Here is a 16,913-nt window from a genome sequence, read left to right as displayed (position 1 = left end):
GTCACGATGGGCAACGCTCGCCTCCTCCCAGGGACCAGATGGTGTTCTTATTACTAAAAAGTCCATCTTTCTGCAACCTGATTCCTCATCAGACACGTTCAGCATCTCATTAAACAAACAAAGCAGCAGACAAATCAAACCAAACAAAATCCCTGCAGCAGTCGAGACCAGCAACAGGTTCAGCCATTGACCTCTGCACTAAGTTGCCCCCGTCCTGGACCTCTTTATTTTCCCATTCTCTGTTTTTTTAAAAACCATTTAAGAGAGTCTCCCAAACTCCTCCCATGGGGCATTCCCCTGACCTGGACACAAGTCTCTGTCCTAACGAGATTAAAAAATGGGCAAGAGAACTGTTAAGACATTTCTCCAAAGAGGACATTCAAATGGACGACATCACTACACATTAGGGAAATACAAATCAAAACAACAATGAGCTATCACCTCATGCCAATTATGGTGGCTGTTATCAAAAAAATAAAAAAATAAAAAAATAAGTGTCAGTGAGGATGTGGAGAAAAGGAAACCCTCATACATTGTTGGTAAGAATATATACAGCCACTGCAAAAGACGGTGTATGGAGGTGCATCAAAAAATTAACAGTAGAATTATCATACGATGACCAGTTGAACTTCTGGGTAAATATCGAAAGGAAGTGAAATCAGGATCTCAAAGAGATACCTGAACTCTCATGTTCACTGCAACATTATTCACAAGAGCCAAGACACAGAGGAGACCTAAGTGTCCACTGACAGATGAATGAATAAAGATAATGGTAATATACATGTACAAGTGAATATTATTCAGCCTTTAAAAAGAAGGAAATCCTGCCATTTGTGACAGCATGGATGAACCTGGAGGACATGATGCTGAGTGAAATAAGTCAGATACAGAAAGACAAACACTGCATGATCGTGGAATCTAAAAAAGTTGAACCCATAGAAACAGAGAGTAGAATGGTCATTGCCAGGGACTGGGGGGAATGGGGAGGTATTAGTCAAAGTGTGCAAAGTTTCAGTTATGCAAAACGAATACATTCTAGTGATCTACTGTACAGCATAGTGCTTATAGTCGCTAACACTGTATATTTAAAAATTTGCAAAGAGGGTGAATCTTATGTTTAGTGTTCTCATCACATACACACAGAAATAATAGTAAATAAAGAGGGTGGGAGGAATATGTAGGAGGTGGCGGATATGATTACAGCATGGATTGTGGGGATGGTTTCACAGGTGTACACTTACCACCAAGCTCATCAAGGTGTACACACTAAATACGTACAGCTTTTTGTATGTCAATCGTAACTCCATAAAATGGTTAAAAAAAGTCTTTGTTTTCCACAGCACATTCCCTTCATTCACAGCTTATTCTGATGCTGACCCTTTTATTCTGTTGTGATGCTGTCAAGGGCAACCTTATTTTTAGGTATAAGTACCCACTCACCCAACAGTGAGTCTTTTGATTTTACTTTTTTCTGTTTGCTCAGTGGCTGTATATTCATGATCTCCACAACCTAATCACCCATCCTGTTGCTTGCCAAAGTGAGCTTTTCAAAGCTCTTTCACCAGAAAAAAAAAAAAAGTAGAGGCAGGAAGGCACACCCTAGGAATAATAATTAAACAAACGATAAATGTTCTTGTCTTTTCTCAAACCCAATTTTGTCAGTTGACCTCAATGAGCCTCTAAACCAGCATTGACAGAGGTTCACGAGGTCCAACGTGCTTTCTCAGCTGGACTGTGAGATTCAAAAGACACGATGGAGAGATTAAGAGGTCAGTGCTACTCAGCCATAAAAAAGAATGAAATAATGCCATTTGCAGCAACGTGGATGGACCTAGAGATTGTCGTACTAAGTGAAGCAAGTCAGACAGAGAAAGACAAATACCATATAATATCACTTATATGTGGAATCTAAAATATGACACCAATGAATCTATCTATGAAACAGGAACAGACTCACAGACATAGAGAACAGACTTGTGGTTGCCAGTAGGCAGGGGGCGTGGGGGAGGGATGGATCGAGAGTTTGGAGTTAGCACCTACAAACTATTATATAGAGAATGAATAAACAACAAGGCCCTACTGTAGAGCACAGGGAACTATATTCAATATCCTGTGATAAACCGTAATGGAAAAGAATGTATGTTTATGTATAACTGATTCATTTTGCTGTACAGCAGAAATTAACATTGTAAATCAACTATACTTTAATAAAATACATTTAAAAAAAAGAGGTCAGTAGTTAAATCATTCTTTCCGATGCCGAATCTTTTGGGAAAACTGTTTTATATTTGAGCATGTATGGGATCTAAGAAAAACAAAAACAAACGTTTATCAAGTCTCAATTCCTTCTGAAAGGCCTCCTCCTGTTTGATTTCTACAATCGGTGGCCGTGCTGCAGCACTGGAAGAGCTGGGGCTTTGGGACTCACAATAATGGGCTGATCTGGTGTCAACCCTACACACTAGGAGACCCTGGTCAAGTTATGGGAACTTTTGAGACTCTGTTCCCTCATTTCTATGATGGGGACAAGGACAGCACCTGACCTGAGGTGCTGTGAGGTTCAGTGAGTCCCCCAGGCTCTCAGTAAACCTGAGTTACACTGAGGATGGCCACTGATCACGGGGAAGGGGACAGCTTGGCCCCTGAACATTAAGGATGTGAGGGGAGGGGAGCTCCTTGGAGCCAACCTTGTTTGCAACACTTGCCGTGTTTTAACACTGTAATAGTTCAGGATGGTGTCGGTAAGGGCTTCACACTTGTCTCCTTCACAGAGGGGCGTCCCCGTGCCTAGCACATCACGGGAAGCCAATGAAGGCTGCTGAGTGACTGGGTGAGGAACTCCTGGACCCACCCTGGGAAACGAGAGGGAAGAAAGAGAATCTCCTCGTCGGAAACCCTGGGAGGTTCTGTACATACTTTGTATATTAAATAAAAAGTAGAGTCATAGCTCAAGGATCTCAGCTTCCCTGCCTCCATCTCCTCCTTACTTGTTTCAGTGAGTGAGGCTCCCGCTTCCCTGAGTCCTGTGCTCATTCTGGGCGCCCCCCACCAGCCAGGCTGGGCTGGTCCTCCAGAACCTCATCACACCACGCAGATGCTGAGCACCATTTTGAAAGAGGCAGTGGGAGACCTCAAGGAAAGACACTTGAGTTTGACTCCTTTTTATTCCACTGAACTCTGGAAACAAAGAGCGTCTTCCCTGTAATTCCTTTCCTTGCCCTTAAACCAAGAGACACGCTTTAGACGAATGGGAACGTTTTGGCTCACTAACATGCCATTTGTTGGGCATCCCCACTATTAGTTACTGTGCTGGGCACGGCATGCAGTGGCAGTCAGTCCATAAAGAAACAAAGCTGAGTGGGGTCTGACCAGTAAAATTTACTCCACTCTGGTATTCATTTGCCCAGTGGCTTGAACAATGCAGAGTTCTGAAGGTTAACTTTCTGTCTCTTGCAAGAAAGCAGTAACTGTCTATTTCCAAGAGTTTTGTTCATTTCAGCTCTTATCCAAAACTCAAGGGAGTAGGAGATGCCACATCACACTCTACTGTTGATGTATTGGCAGGACATGTCATCAGTGGGGCATAGCAATGACACTGCTGGCTACAATGTGGCAAAGGAAACTCACATCTGGATGAGTAACGGGTCATGATTTTCACCGGCTGCATATGCTCAGGGATAGGCTAGATAGATATCTCTGTGAAATCAAAGACCAGAATGCATACCTGATCCCTTGTCACATAATTCCTTCATTCTTTTATCTGGAGGATTAAGGGAAAGTACACTATGATGGGTAATTCGTGGTTAACCTTGATGTATAAGCTCTTTTGCATCTCCATCCTCAAGTACTCAGGGATTGAAAATTTTCATCAACTTCGATCAGCTTTCATCAATACTCTGAAACTGCTGTTGTTTCGATGGCATGGGGGGAGCTGAGTGACAGAAGCGAGAGAAGGATGCGGCGGAACCCCACTTACAAGGCCCATTCTCATCCAGCTGACTAACATTTTCTTACCCGGAAGTCTCCATGCTGGGATGAGAAATCTTGCATGAGAAACATGACGTTTAAAGACCAAGGGGTTTAATAAATGAAACTTAAAATAAAGGAAGAAGTATGTAAGCAGCTGAAACTTGATCCGCATCACAATGTGCCCTATTGCTGCCTCACCTCCAATTTCAAGCTGTAGGGCACTGTCATGCAGGGTTTCGGGCCACCCCCTGGGGCCAGCAAGCTCCCAGCTAGAGGTTGGGCACTGCTCAGCCCCACCTGGTACAACCAGCGGCCCACTGGCCATGCCCTTCCTAGGAGGTAACCTCTCTTTATAGGAAAGCGCGCGCGCGCGTGTGTGTGTGTGTGTGTGTGTGTGTGTGTGTGTGTGTGTGTGTTTCCTCTGGTGGTTTGGAGCAACCGTAGAGATTTGTGAAAAGGAGGTGCAGAGTAGAAGGCTTGTGATTATTCAATTGTTTGTTTTGTCTAATACCTCTCCCATATCCCTTTTCCTAGGAACAAAATCCTTTTTCTTATGGGAAACCTATTTTATATGGTTCAGGTGAGGTTAACGTTCCCAACCAATGCCAAAGGGATGGGCGTGAAATTCAAGTCTGGCCCATCGAGTGTGCCACGCCACCGGTCATAAGACTGGGTCAGTGATGGATACATGACCAAAGCCGGGTGCATCAGCATCTTCCTTGGAACCCAACTGCTCGAGCTGGTTGGATGAGGGGCCTGGGCTGCTGTGTTACTAGCCATCGCTGGCTGAGTCCTTCAGGGTCTCCCTCCATCACCACCTTCCCTTGAGCCTGGGGACCCTGCTGCTCTCATTCATCCTGGTGGGCTGTCCCCTCTTTGCATCTATCACACTTGCTTTTGCCTTTTGTGATGTCTCGAGGCTCCTGCCTCACTGTAAACACCCCTGTGGACTGAGATGGTGCCTCAGGCCTGCAGAGAGCAGGTGTGTTCCAAGAACGAATGAGTGAAAACCACAGGGAAAGCAATTTAGGGAAAGCACATCCTGTCTCCGCCGCCCTCCTCAGAGGAAGTCAGTTGTGGTTTCCGTAGAACAAAGCATCTTGGGTAAATGAACACTGTCTCCTGGTCTGCCTTTTCTGTGACTCTGGGTCTTCACTTATTCATTTACATCAAATTACCGTGCTGTCTTAAGAGGAAAGAAGATATAAAGTCACAAAAAGACAGACATTTTACTTCCTGGAAAGGAAAACTCTCATTCCCTGAAAGTTTAGACAAAGTAAGAAATCCTATAAGCAAGGAAACCAGAAAGGGGGTTCCGTGCTGACCTCGGGAGCAGGGGCAGCTCTTGCAATAAAAGAAAACATCATTATAGGAAACAGACTAGAAGATGCAAACCCTGAGTGCCCTGGCTGTCGGGACCTACTGGTGCCAGGAAGGACAGCGGAGGAGGGTCCAGCCAAGTGTTTCGCGTGGCTTTTGTGTGTGAGCAGCCAGCTGGCGTTTATCTTAGAGACAGAAGGGTCAATAATCTAAAAGGTGTAAATGACTTCTATCCACTTGTAAGACGTTATAAAGGTACAGATCTGGCTTCAAATCTGCTGCACTTAAAGGCGTCTGTCTTCATGAAGACGAGAGACTTCATGTCTGTCTCATGAAAAAAAGTGACAAGTTTTCTTATCACCACTATATCAATTTACAGCCTTTGAATTCTTAATAATGGAGCTCTTAGACGTTCTGCCGTTATAAAAGATGAAATTTAGCCTTTCAGAGGGAATTTTGACATCGTACCGTATTTTATAATTCTATAAGAAGCGATGGAATTTAATTACCAGGTTTATCTTCAGAGTTATATAACACTTATATTTATAATTGTAGTTTGGGAGTTCCCGATGTCATTATGTCTTTTGAAAGAGAGATGACGACATCTTGTACTAAGCCCACAATTTACTTGATCTAATCTTTTCCTTAAAATGACGCCGTTATGCAAATGCACGTCCCCAATTCAGTCACCTCAGCTCCTCCCCCATCACTAATTTTCCCAACCCCTGTCGCTAATGTCCACAGACAAAGGCATCTTCACAAGCAACTGAAGCCTACTTGTCCTCCCCATACTTTTCCCTCTGTCTTTTCCACATTGACCTGTACATCCATCGGAAAATGAAGACCAAGCAAACACATTCTATCATTTCTTTCTCACACAGTGGGACAAAAAGGAGACTTCCCTGCCTCCTAAACATTATGACTCTTGGCAAAAATCCCTTTTCTTCCCATCTGTAGCCACCAGAGTTGTGGATGATTAGTAACTGTACTGCTCCAGGTATGTCGTCATAAAGCAAACTCATTTAAACTAGCCTGGCAGATAAACACTGAATATGCCCGTAAAAATCGTCTGGCCTGCTCACACTGCATCAATCAGGTGACACTATTTTCTGGTGAGTGATAAAATAGATAGAACTAAGATATTTCGGGACTTCCTCGATGCAGGCTGTTTGTGATTCTAGACACACAGTAATCTGTCAGATTAATTTCCAACCGTTTTCAGCGATCATGCTAGTGGTTTGGATAAATGACGTCGGCAAAAATAAATTTTGCGCCTGAAGAAACACATCCAGCTGTGTTTTGGAAGGAATAAAGGTCATGTCACATTGACAGAAAATCTTTGTGGCTATTAAGACTGAAGTGGACAGAGGGCTAAATACAAGGTACGGTGTGAGCTGCACATAACGTTTATGGGTTTGACATCACCAGACAAAGTCTTGAGATGCAAGATTTGTGGAAGAAAAATCACTGAGAAAAAAAAAAAAATGTCAACTCCAGGCCGGCAAGAATATCATCAACAGTAATAACTAGGAAAACAAGTGGATGAACAAAAGCCCCAAAAGGTATTCTAAAAGTATATGACTTTGCCAGTTACGAGTTGCAGGCATATGTTTTGAATTTTCTATCATTTATTTGTAGAAAGATTTGGAAGCAGGATTATTTTATTGAAATATAATGCTGGATTGAGAAAAGTCCATCTCAAAAGGGAACAGTTAGCTGGAAGGAAGGGCTTCATCTGGTCAGTGTTTGGGTAGCCAGATTTGGGGAGTGAGTAACTAACTGACTTCCTGAATGTAACGGAGGATTCTGGCCAAGTTGCCAATGGCGAGGGCTGGCAGAGCAAGAGCTCGGCGACTCCTAGATTTATGAGTTACTGTCTTCATAGGGGGTCAGAAATGACCCCAAAGCAAATGTGGCCCTGATCCCAGAGCGTTTGCTAAAGGATGGGAAATGAAAGATTGCAAATGTATCCTTGACAATAAGTTTTCCTCTTCCGAAACATGAAAAGCTAATTCAAAGCAACCACTGTAACACAGCAATACGCTGCTCTCAGCTTGGCACATCTAGCTGGCCGGGACCTGGCCGAGGAAGTGACCTCTGCCCCTGGAACCGTGACGGTCACATCCCGACTCTACTGCAGAGGTCCAGGCAAGAGTGCACTGGGACTGTGGGAAGTATGTCACTCTGGCAGACCAGGGCTCTTGGTCAGCATCTCACAATAGCAGGACATCGTTGAATCGTTAGCAAAGGCGAGAAGAGGGTAGCAGACGGGGTTCTCTGCGCTCCAGGTCACAGCCCAAGCTCTGGACAAGCAGAAGTGCCCGCAGTTCCCTGAGATGGCCCCCCGTTCCTGCGCACCCTGGCCCTTGCTGTTCCACACGCAGGAAGTCCCCTCCTCTCCCACCCTGGCAATGACCACCCCAGGGCAACCTCGGCTTGGAGCCTTCCTGCTTGGCTCCCCTACCCCTTTCACGCCTGGCTGAAGCCCCTCTCTCTTCCCACCAGATCTCAGCCCTCCCCACGGCCCCAGGCACTGTGCAAGCTGCATGCTACCGCATGTGATATATACATATAATATACTCACATATATGAAATAGATAATAAGCTATGTTGGAGGGCAATGATACACCCATGCGGTAGACGTATTACTCTGCCCACTTTACAGACGGGGTACAACAGGGTTGAGAAAACCTGCTGAAGGTCACCCTGCCAATAAGCGGTCTGCTCACTGCCTATGGTACCTGGAAAATGCCCTAATCCTTGGAACCTGTGACTACGTGACCTTGCTCAGCAGAAGGGACTCTGAAGACGTGATTGATTAAGTTACGGATCTTGAGATGGGGAGACGATGCTGGGTGATCTGGTCCAATATAATCACTAGCGTCCTTTACCAGAAGGAGGAGCGAGGGTCAGAGTCAGAGAAGGAAATCTGGCCACAAAAGCAGGAGTCGGAGGGACACAGAGATTTGAAGATTCTGTGCTGCTGGCCTTGAAGGTGGACGACGCGGCCAGGGGCCAAGCAGCTGCAGGCAGCCTCTCAAAGCTGGAAAAGGCCAGGAGGCAGATTTTCCCCTAGAGCCTCCGAAGGTAACACTGCCCTGCCAGCACCTTGATTTTAGGATGTCTGACCCCAACCAAGAACTAGAAGATGATAAATTTGTGTTGTCGTAAGCCACTGGGTTAGAGCATACACAGGACACTCACACGGTGCTCTTGAACCGGACAGTGAGGCTGCCACACTGATATAAGGAAAGGAACACAGCATATTTGCAAAGGGGGTGGGTGAAGGCCCTTCCAAGAAGCCCCCTGGTACAGAGGGCCACTGTACCAGTGCCACAGCTGGTGGTGGCACTAAGTTCTCTGCTCTCCCGAGGAAGTCTGTGCGGTGATTGCAAGAACTAAGAAGGGGTTGGCCGAGGTAGATGGAACCCCGGGAAGTCACCAGCCTGAGGGTCTCTGCAAGCCTGGTCCCCGTGCTGGTTGTTTCCAGGAACTCGGAATTTCTGACGTCAGAGATGTTTTAGTCTATGTGCCATGGCCCCCTCACGGCAAGCCCACTGTCGCCCCGGCAAAAGCGTCCTCAGTCACCAGGGTGAGGATGGGAGGGGAGAGAAGGGGCCGGCCCGGAGCCCCAGGGAGGCAGCCCCTGCTCTGGGGGTGGTGCGTTCCCCGGGGTCCCCACCCTCGCTCACAAGGATGTCGAGGGTTCCAAGCAGGTAACTCCCTACTGCTTTTGAAAAGCTCAGCCTGTGAGTCACGCTGTCAGTTTGTCCGCCTGTCTGGGTCTGTCTCTGGTCAGGCAGCTCGAGAAGGACTAATCGGATGAGATAATGAATACCAGCCTTGGTCACCATGAATCAAAGGCATGCAGCCAGCTGAGTCACTCGGTGGTGGGAGCTCAGAGAGGACGGCGGGGCTCCATCTGACTCACTCTGGAACTGGGGCCAGACGCTCTAATACAGCAGGGCACCAAAGACCACATTTCACTCCAAAAGCTCCAAGTGCTGTGTGTGCTCTGGCCATGGAATGCTCCTTGGAAGGGAGTGTTATAAGATCCCTTGTAACTCGAGAAGGGGAGATTACCGAGTCCGGAGAAAGGCTGGGAAGGGACGGCCACTAGGGATGCTTCAGGCCATGAAGATTTGGCCTGCAGCAGGAGTCACTGTCCCAAAGTGACCCCACTTGGCTAAAAGGTGTCTGAAGTCACTAAGCCATTCAGAGCCCATACAACCACGTGACCTGTGTATAGTGAGTGCCTACTTTGTGCTTGTCATTGAAAAGCTTTTGAAGCTGTAAGCCCTACCTTGCCTGGGTCCTCCTGCCTAGCCAGGGAGGAGGCCAGGGCCCAAAGACAAAGCACTAAGGCTCCAGGCACCACCAGCTTCTCCTTCCACCTGCCCAAGCACACCCGTGAAACCTGAGGCACTGGAAGAACTCTCCAGAGAACAGGATAAATGGAGGCTGTGTTAGCCCTTGTTGCTGCATCCAGGCTGCTCTCTCTGTTCCCTCAGGAAGTTCCCAGCGCACAAGGGCATCTTTGGCTTTGGAGGGTGGTGACTGGGCTCCATGACTGGCCCCAGCCTCAAGAAACATCTGCCCTGTTCTCCACGCGTGGGTCATTGCTTTCACGTCACACTGAAAACCCAAGCTCTGCGGTTTAGTCATCGTTTTCCGCCCTCGTTTATTTCCTTCATCACCCCTAGACCCAAAACCTCACCATAGAGTCTGACAAAGGCCTGTATCGGATTTCTCTCCCCTGCAGAGCCTGGGCTTGCCTGGCCCTCTGCCTGGGCCTGGCTGGTCACGGTGCCCTTGCCACAGCTGGGGCCTCTGGCCAGAACTGAGGTCACGCTGCCACCAACGGGAAGAGGGAGAAGAATGACCACGGTCATTGGGCCACAGTCTTGGAAAATACCCTGTGGGATTCACCGCCAGAATCCTCAACGCAGGAGACGAGCGGCCAACCCTGGGGTGACAAGCCCATGCCCTGGGCTGCCCACCAGGCCCTGGATCTCCGGCCCCAGAAGACGGGGCAGTGGAGGAAAGAGAGACACAGGGGACTCAGTCTTCCCCATTTCACATCTGTGCATCCATTTAATCCTAGAGCACCTGTGGGACTTTCGTTCACTGGCTCTTTGGGGTGATGGCACAGTGTGAGAACTACACCTGGGCTCTGGGTCACAAAGACCTGGGTTCAAATCCCAGCCTCATGACCTTGGGAAATAACTTCCAGCCTCTGAGTCTGAGCTTTGCCTTCCATAAAGCTGTAGTCATTGTCTCTCCCTCAGGGGTCATGGGAGATTTACAAGGGCCAAACCATACGGAGCCCGGGCCCAGTGGCCCACGCCCGGGAAGTGGTGAACAGTCTCTAAGGGATCCAGTCACGCAGCGGCCGCTCCCTGGCCACCTTCCCACCTGGGTGCTTTTTCTGGGACACACGTGTCTGTCACTCTGCCTTCAAGAGCCACAAAGGGGAGCTTCCCTGGTGGCGCAGTGGTTACGAATCCACCTGCCAACGCAGGGGACACGGGTTCGAGCCCTGGTCCGGGAAGATCCCACATGCCATGGAGCAACTAAGCCCGTGCGCCACAACTACTGAGCCTGCACTCTAGAGCCCACGAGCCACAACTACTGAGCCTGCAAGCCACAACTAGTGAAGCCTGCGTGCCTAGAGCCCGTGCTCCGCAACAAGAGAAGCCACCACAGTGAGAGGCCCGCGCACCACAACGAAGAGTAGCCCCCTCTTGCTGCAACTAGAGAAAGCCCACGCACAGCAACGAAGACCCAACGCAGCCAAAAATAAATAAAACAAAACAAATAAATAAATAAATAAAAACTTGAAAAGAACCTCAAAGGTGTTCAAGGCCCTTAAACATCTGTCTCCGTGTTCTTCCTCTGGAGCCCGGGCCTCCCACTCTGGGCCACCCCTCTGCACATCCTTCCCCATCACAGACTCACACATCAGGTCTGCCCTGGGCCTTCCCAAGGCAGCCCCCCGGCCCTCCAGCAGCCCTGACTTTCTCTCCAGCACCCTCTGCCCTTGGTTGGGGTCCTCGCTTGGGCTCTAAGAAGCACTAACACAGTCAGGGCAGTGGTGGGAAGTTCTGCCATCTGTCTGCCCAACTCCCTGTTAAGCTGTCTGAGGGCAAGGGTCCTGGCTGGTTTATCCCTGTCACCCCACGGGCACACAGTAGGTGCTCACACATCTCTGGCTGGACTGGACTGAGCTCCTTGGGGCGGGCTGTAGGCAGCACCCACTTCTGCATGCCCAGTGCCTGGCAGGGCCCCGGTCCCACCAGAGAGCCAATCGCTCCAGCTGAACAGAAGGAAGCTTTCTCGAAAGCGCCGCTCCAGGAGGGATGCTCATGGAAACAGAGAGTGGGCTCCCAGGCCCTGGCCCTCTGCACCCAGGTGGTGGTGGCCACGTACCTGGTCCCCAGAGGGTGATGCACTGCTGCTCGTGGGTCTGGCAGATGCCGTTGTAGCAATAGCCATCCACTCCCTGACACGGGTGCCCGTCGTGCAGGTACACGTTGGCTGGGCAGTGAGGACTGGCTCCCGTGCAGAACTCCGGGAGGTCGCAGGAGTTGCTAGAGTCCCTGCACGCCGTTCCTGCAGGCTTCAGCTGAAAGGAGAGGGCCGTTTATAGCTCGTGACTGCGGGAAAGGGGGAAGCAGGGTCTCAGCAACGCTCCGGGCGTGGATAGGAACAGAACCATCCTCTTGTAGCTTCACACAGAGGGGCGAGGATTTCAAAGGAAGTTCCCTTTACCGCAGAGAGAGCTCATTAAATAGACAGCCTTGCTCTGGGCTCTGAGGTTCACCTTTCCGTTATGGGGGGTAACTAAGATCAGCTTCTTTTTAACTTCACGCAACATCAGGGTTTTCTGGTGAGCAGACAAGCTGGTTGCTGGCACCTGGCACCTTGGGGGCGGGGAGTGGCCTGATGGACCCATTGATTCTTACGAACAAGATCTCTGGTCACCAACACCACCATGTGTTTTAAGAAGACGTTTGCGCTTAAAGCGCTAGGCTTTGTGGGCAAGGTGACAAAAATAACTCCAAGGGCACACTTACAACAGCGATTTTACTTTGCCATCAAATCATAGAGCTGGAAACCTGTCTGTAGGACTTTACAGGGGCATGTAGAGAAGTAAAGCAAGGGAGCTGTACAGGATGTTAGGAACAACAATGCCAAACAATGCCTCATCTCTTTGCGGTTGAAGAACTTATGGCTCAGGGTGGCTTGTCTGAGGTTACGCAACCAGTGATCTGTCCCACCCCCAAAGCACCCTCCAGGCACCTCCACCACCAGCTGTCTCTTTTAACCTGCGTTCACCGTAAGTTAATTACAAGTAGGAAGGGGATGAAAGACACTTTAAGCTGAATGTAAAATGTCGTAATGCACTTCTCAAACACTGTGCTCTACTTGGGTCGCTAAGAGGGAGTTTCCTGCAAGCAGAATGCCAAGATCAATTGCTTAATTAAAAGGAAATGAAACTCTTGGAACCTCTGAATCAAAAGCTCAGGCTTTGACTCTGGCAGATCTCAGCTCTGAATAATGAGACAGACAACGGAATTGCCAAAACGAACGCAGGCATGGTGGCAGAAAATGGCAAAAGTATAAAACTGCCACTCTTGGCTGGGCTGGGTCAGCCAGCACCTTCTGTTGGGGGCATGTCAAGATCAAGATGTTGACACAAAATCCCTGGAACAATCCACGCAGCTCCTCACCCAGCAGGCAGATGTTCTTGGGATGGAGCAGAGGGACCCGGCATGAGTCCCCACAGCAGTGGGGACTGGTTCTCGAAACCTTCCTCCAATAGCAGACCCGGAACGTTTAACATGGAGCTGGAGTTCTTTGGTCTACTTACTTTTCAGCTCATAAATAAATAATTTATCGCAGATGACTTAGCATTAGAATATGCATTTCACATGAAGATTGGAAGACAAAAATAGGAGATAGATGGTACCAACTTGCGTGATAAGGATTATAGCTTCCACAGCAGCGAGTGCTGGGAAGTCACCCTGTCCAATTGCTTGCCCTGCATCACTGTTGAACCAGCTGACTACACGGGTGACCTCGGGACCAAGAGGACACTCACCTGGCAGTTTTCACAGCACAGTCCGTGTGCGCAGACAGCATCTGGCTTCAGGGTACAGGTGGTGGCATTGCAGCAGAGATTCAGACACTCCTGGAGACGGGAACAGGTTTGACAGGGTCACATGGCACAAATACTCACAGAAAGCAAAGGTTGCACCTTAAGTGACTGGAAAGGGAAGAAAGAACCAGAGGGCCTGGCTCTGGAGATGAAAACTCGCCGGACTGAGGATTATCTTCCTCTGGAAGAAAGCAAAGCTTCTGGTAAGTGTTTATGAACTGCCTGGGAGTGCGTGTCCCTGGGAAAAGTCAGTAGCACTCAAGCATCTCTCATGGTGGGGTGAGGGACCCGGACAGGAAGGCTGGCTGGCTCGGGAGGCCATTCATGTCAGCAGCGGGTGAGGCTGTGTGTGTGTCCGTCTGATGACTGCTGGCCTTAATGCAGTGAATAATACCAGGACCACTGGAGTCCTATGAACTTACTTATTTAAAAATCTACATAGATGCATACATACAAACTTTACCCTTCAAAGACTGATCCAGAGTTTAATCTAGAGCATATTGGCAGGAAATGAAGTCAAATCAATTGTGCTTGAAACACAGTTCCCTGCAATCCGACCAGACGTCGTGGCTGGACTCCTGCTCAGCACAGGTGGGCTGTCTCACCTGATGAGACCCTCCTCAGGTCAGAAATGCACCTCAGAATGAGCAAGAGGCTGGGAGGGAGATCCGTGGGCTGTGCCCATTGATCTGCAAAGGATTTAAACAGATCAAACAGTAGCTGGATTGTCCTTTGTGAAATGAACACGAGAGAGGAAGTGAACTCCTCTGTTATGCTTGCTTCACAGCCACCTAATTTTTTCTAACAAAATGAAACAAGAGATTGATACCTTTTGCTTAGCTCTCAACAAAAGGCCTATACATACCTATCCAGGATATTTATGACATCTTGTGCTTTAGAACATTCCAGTAACTTGGAGTTTACACGTTTTAGAAGCAGTTGATTATCATTAGAAAGAAGAGTTCAATAGTTTTCAGGATTGAATTTACCAATGTCCTTTTATTTTATTTAATACGATATGGGCTGAAGAATTTATATACTATGGCTAAAGTGAAGCCCGTCACATACTTTTTTAATAGTATAATAGTTTACTCCCCAAAATCATCTTCCACGAATGACTGTATTAGGATCATAAACGCAATGAATAAAATGTTGACAATCCAGACGATTTATGGCTCACCAGATACCTGAACTGTACCCTTTGTAAAACTCTATGAACGATGCTCCCTTCTACTGTTTGCTCCTATCATACATACACCCCAAATTATTAAATTTTAAATTTGCTCAAGGACTTTATAAACATCTGGAGTGTGTAATATATACAGTAAGATAAAACTGCCAACCAGAAGTCATAGCTTCAGGATGGGAAAGGTTTCTAACTCACGAGCTTACAATCCGAAAACACTTAGGAACTTGTTTTCTTCTTTTAAACGGAGGCCATCCGTGGCACTCCTGATCAGTGCCATCACACGTGCAGCAGTGTTGTCCTGTACATCATGGTCTAAATGGCTCTCCTAATAGCACATTAGCCAAATTACAGACTTCCTCGCACTTCTAAGTTAAATCAGCCATCCTAAAACTGGGTCCTAAGATCCTTTAAGAACTAACTCCCACCCCCCACCCCCCACCAAATCGCTAAATAACATACGCAGCAGTTCAAATGGAAACCGCAGCCAAGTCCAATGGTTTTGACTTCAAAGGGGATTGATAATGTGAGAGAGATAACTAAGTTTAAAAGATATTTGCAAGCTACTGGCGTCCTATTGACTTTAAACAAGGAGATAAGGCTGCTTTCCCAACCCTATTAGCTTGGAAGAACGAGCAAGTCCTCAGGAAATCCTCATGGTGGATGTAAATCCAGTGCCCCGGACAGAGCGCTTCAGCGTTCATTTGCCTTTTAACTACCCAGAATCTATTCCTTCCGCAGAACTCTATTTATCAGAAGAGACAAATTCTTCATCTGTTGATGCATTTATTAGTTTAGTACTCAATAGAGAAGTTCAGCAGAGCCAACGAACACTAAGTCTCCAAAGAAGCAACAGTAATGAATGAAGCCATTAGAGAATTCTCAGCAAATGCCCTAATTGTCATTCTTGGGTTGTAGGTAGTAGACAGAGATTCTTAATCACAATGAACTGGGGTTAAGACAATAATGCACCTTCTTGAAAACAGTGGCCATTATTTCTGGGAGCAAGGGAACAGAAACTGGTTCCAGTCATGAGCTGGGGCAGTTGTTCTGACCCCGTTTACTCACTGATGTGGTGACACTGGATGTCTTCATGGTCCAGGGGATGCGTCGGCCAATATGAAACAAAGGCATGATGGATATTTCCAGGGCCTGAGCACTGAGTGGGGGGTAAAGAACCCAAGTTCACAGGTCTGACTAAAAGTTTTGGTCAGCTTGGAAACTGGGAAATGTGGGCTTTCATACCCTCAAGGCACAGTTTGAGCTTAAACTTTAAAAAGAAGTTTAAAAAAAAAATGAAAGAAAACTATGAATTGAGGCAAAAGGCTTGCCTGCGACTTTGAAAGATTTCTTGGAAGAAAGAACTTTGGATGATGAGAACGAGAGTTCTCTTCAGATAGCAAGAACTTCTATTCAATAAGGACCCTAAGCACAGAAATATACAGCTGGGAATTACATGGAGGGAGAACACGGCTCTTACGTAAGCAAAGAGTTTGAGTTCTTCAAAGCTGTCCTGCAATTAGCTGCCTGGAGAGTCAGTAAACACCCTGGGAAAGCTGAATGACTTCCTGATGGAGGTAAAAGAGAAGCCACGACATCAGGCTGGCGAATTTCAGGCACTCGAGTGTTTGCTGACATGATGGTGGCGGTGGTGATGCTAGTGGTGGGGTTGGTGGTGATGGCGGTGACAGTAGTGGTGATGATGGTGGGGTGGTGGTGGACATGTTAACAGTGGTGACGGGGAGGGTGGCAGGGATGCTGGTGGCAGTGCTGGCATATGGAATAAATGATTGCTAATAGAGTCATTCCAAACCTGAGAGTTCATGGCTCCAGGAAGAGCTGTCAAATTTATTTAGATTAACAATTACAAGGAGTTCAGATAAAAGATAACCATTTCAAGTCAACATGACCTCTCCTGAGAAACAGGAGTAATTTAAACTAATTTTGTTTTTTTCTTTCAGCAATTAGAAAAAGTCTCCAAGCAATTTCCGCTTTGCATAACCCATCCCATGACGGTTTCAAGTTTTCCTCTGCTAATCTGAAAAAGAGTTTCTGTTAGGACTTAGGACCTTGTTCCTGCACAGTAACCATTCTCTACGCACTGTGAGCAAAACTGAACGCCGCTGTGGACAGCACTGTGACCTTGGATGAATCCTGATTTTGGCAAGGGCACAAAAACATTTGATCAAACCACCTTTGCAACCCCCATCCCCTAGGACTTATGTTCACTCCCAATATTCTTACAGAAATGGTCAGATGGAGACCAGGATCATTCCT

The 16,913-nt window shown here is 47.5% G+C and overlaps 1 protein-coding gene across 1 annotated transcript in view; it reads right to left on the bottom strand.

Annotated features, from left to right (window-relative positions):
- ADAM12 (ADAM metallopeptidase domain 12) overlaps positions 1 to 16,913 on the bottom strand; it is a 396,124-nt gene that overhangs the window by 42,452 nt on the left and 336,759 nt on the right. Inside the window, exons 13-14 of the mRNA XM_007449628.1 lie at positions 13,394 to 13,483; positions 11,719 to 11,914 (exon numbers count right to left, since the gene is read on the bottom strand). Coding sequence (XP_007449690.1) covers positions 11,719 to 11,914; positions 13,394 to 13,483 — 286 coding nt within the window. The remainder of the gene's footprint in view (positions 1 to 11,718; positions 11,915 to 13,393; positions 13,484 to 16,913) is intronic.

The sequence above is a fragment of the Lipotes vexillifer genome, unplaced genomic scaffold (genome assembly GCF_000442215.2).
Source record: "Lipotes vexillifer unplaced genomic scaffold, Lipotes_vexillifer_v1.1 scaffold1262, whole genome shotgun sequence".
Lineage (NCBI taxonomy): Eukaryota > Metazoa > Chordata > Mammalia > Artiodactyla > Lipotidae > Lipotes > Lipotes vexillifer.
The sequence above is the reverse complement of the archived record's forward strand: the minus strand, read 5'-3'. Positions and strand labels throughout refer to the sequence as shown.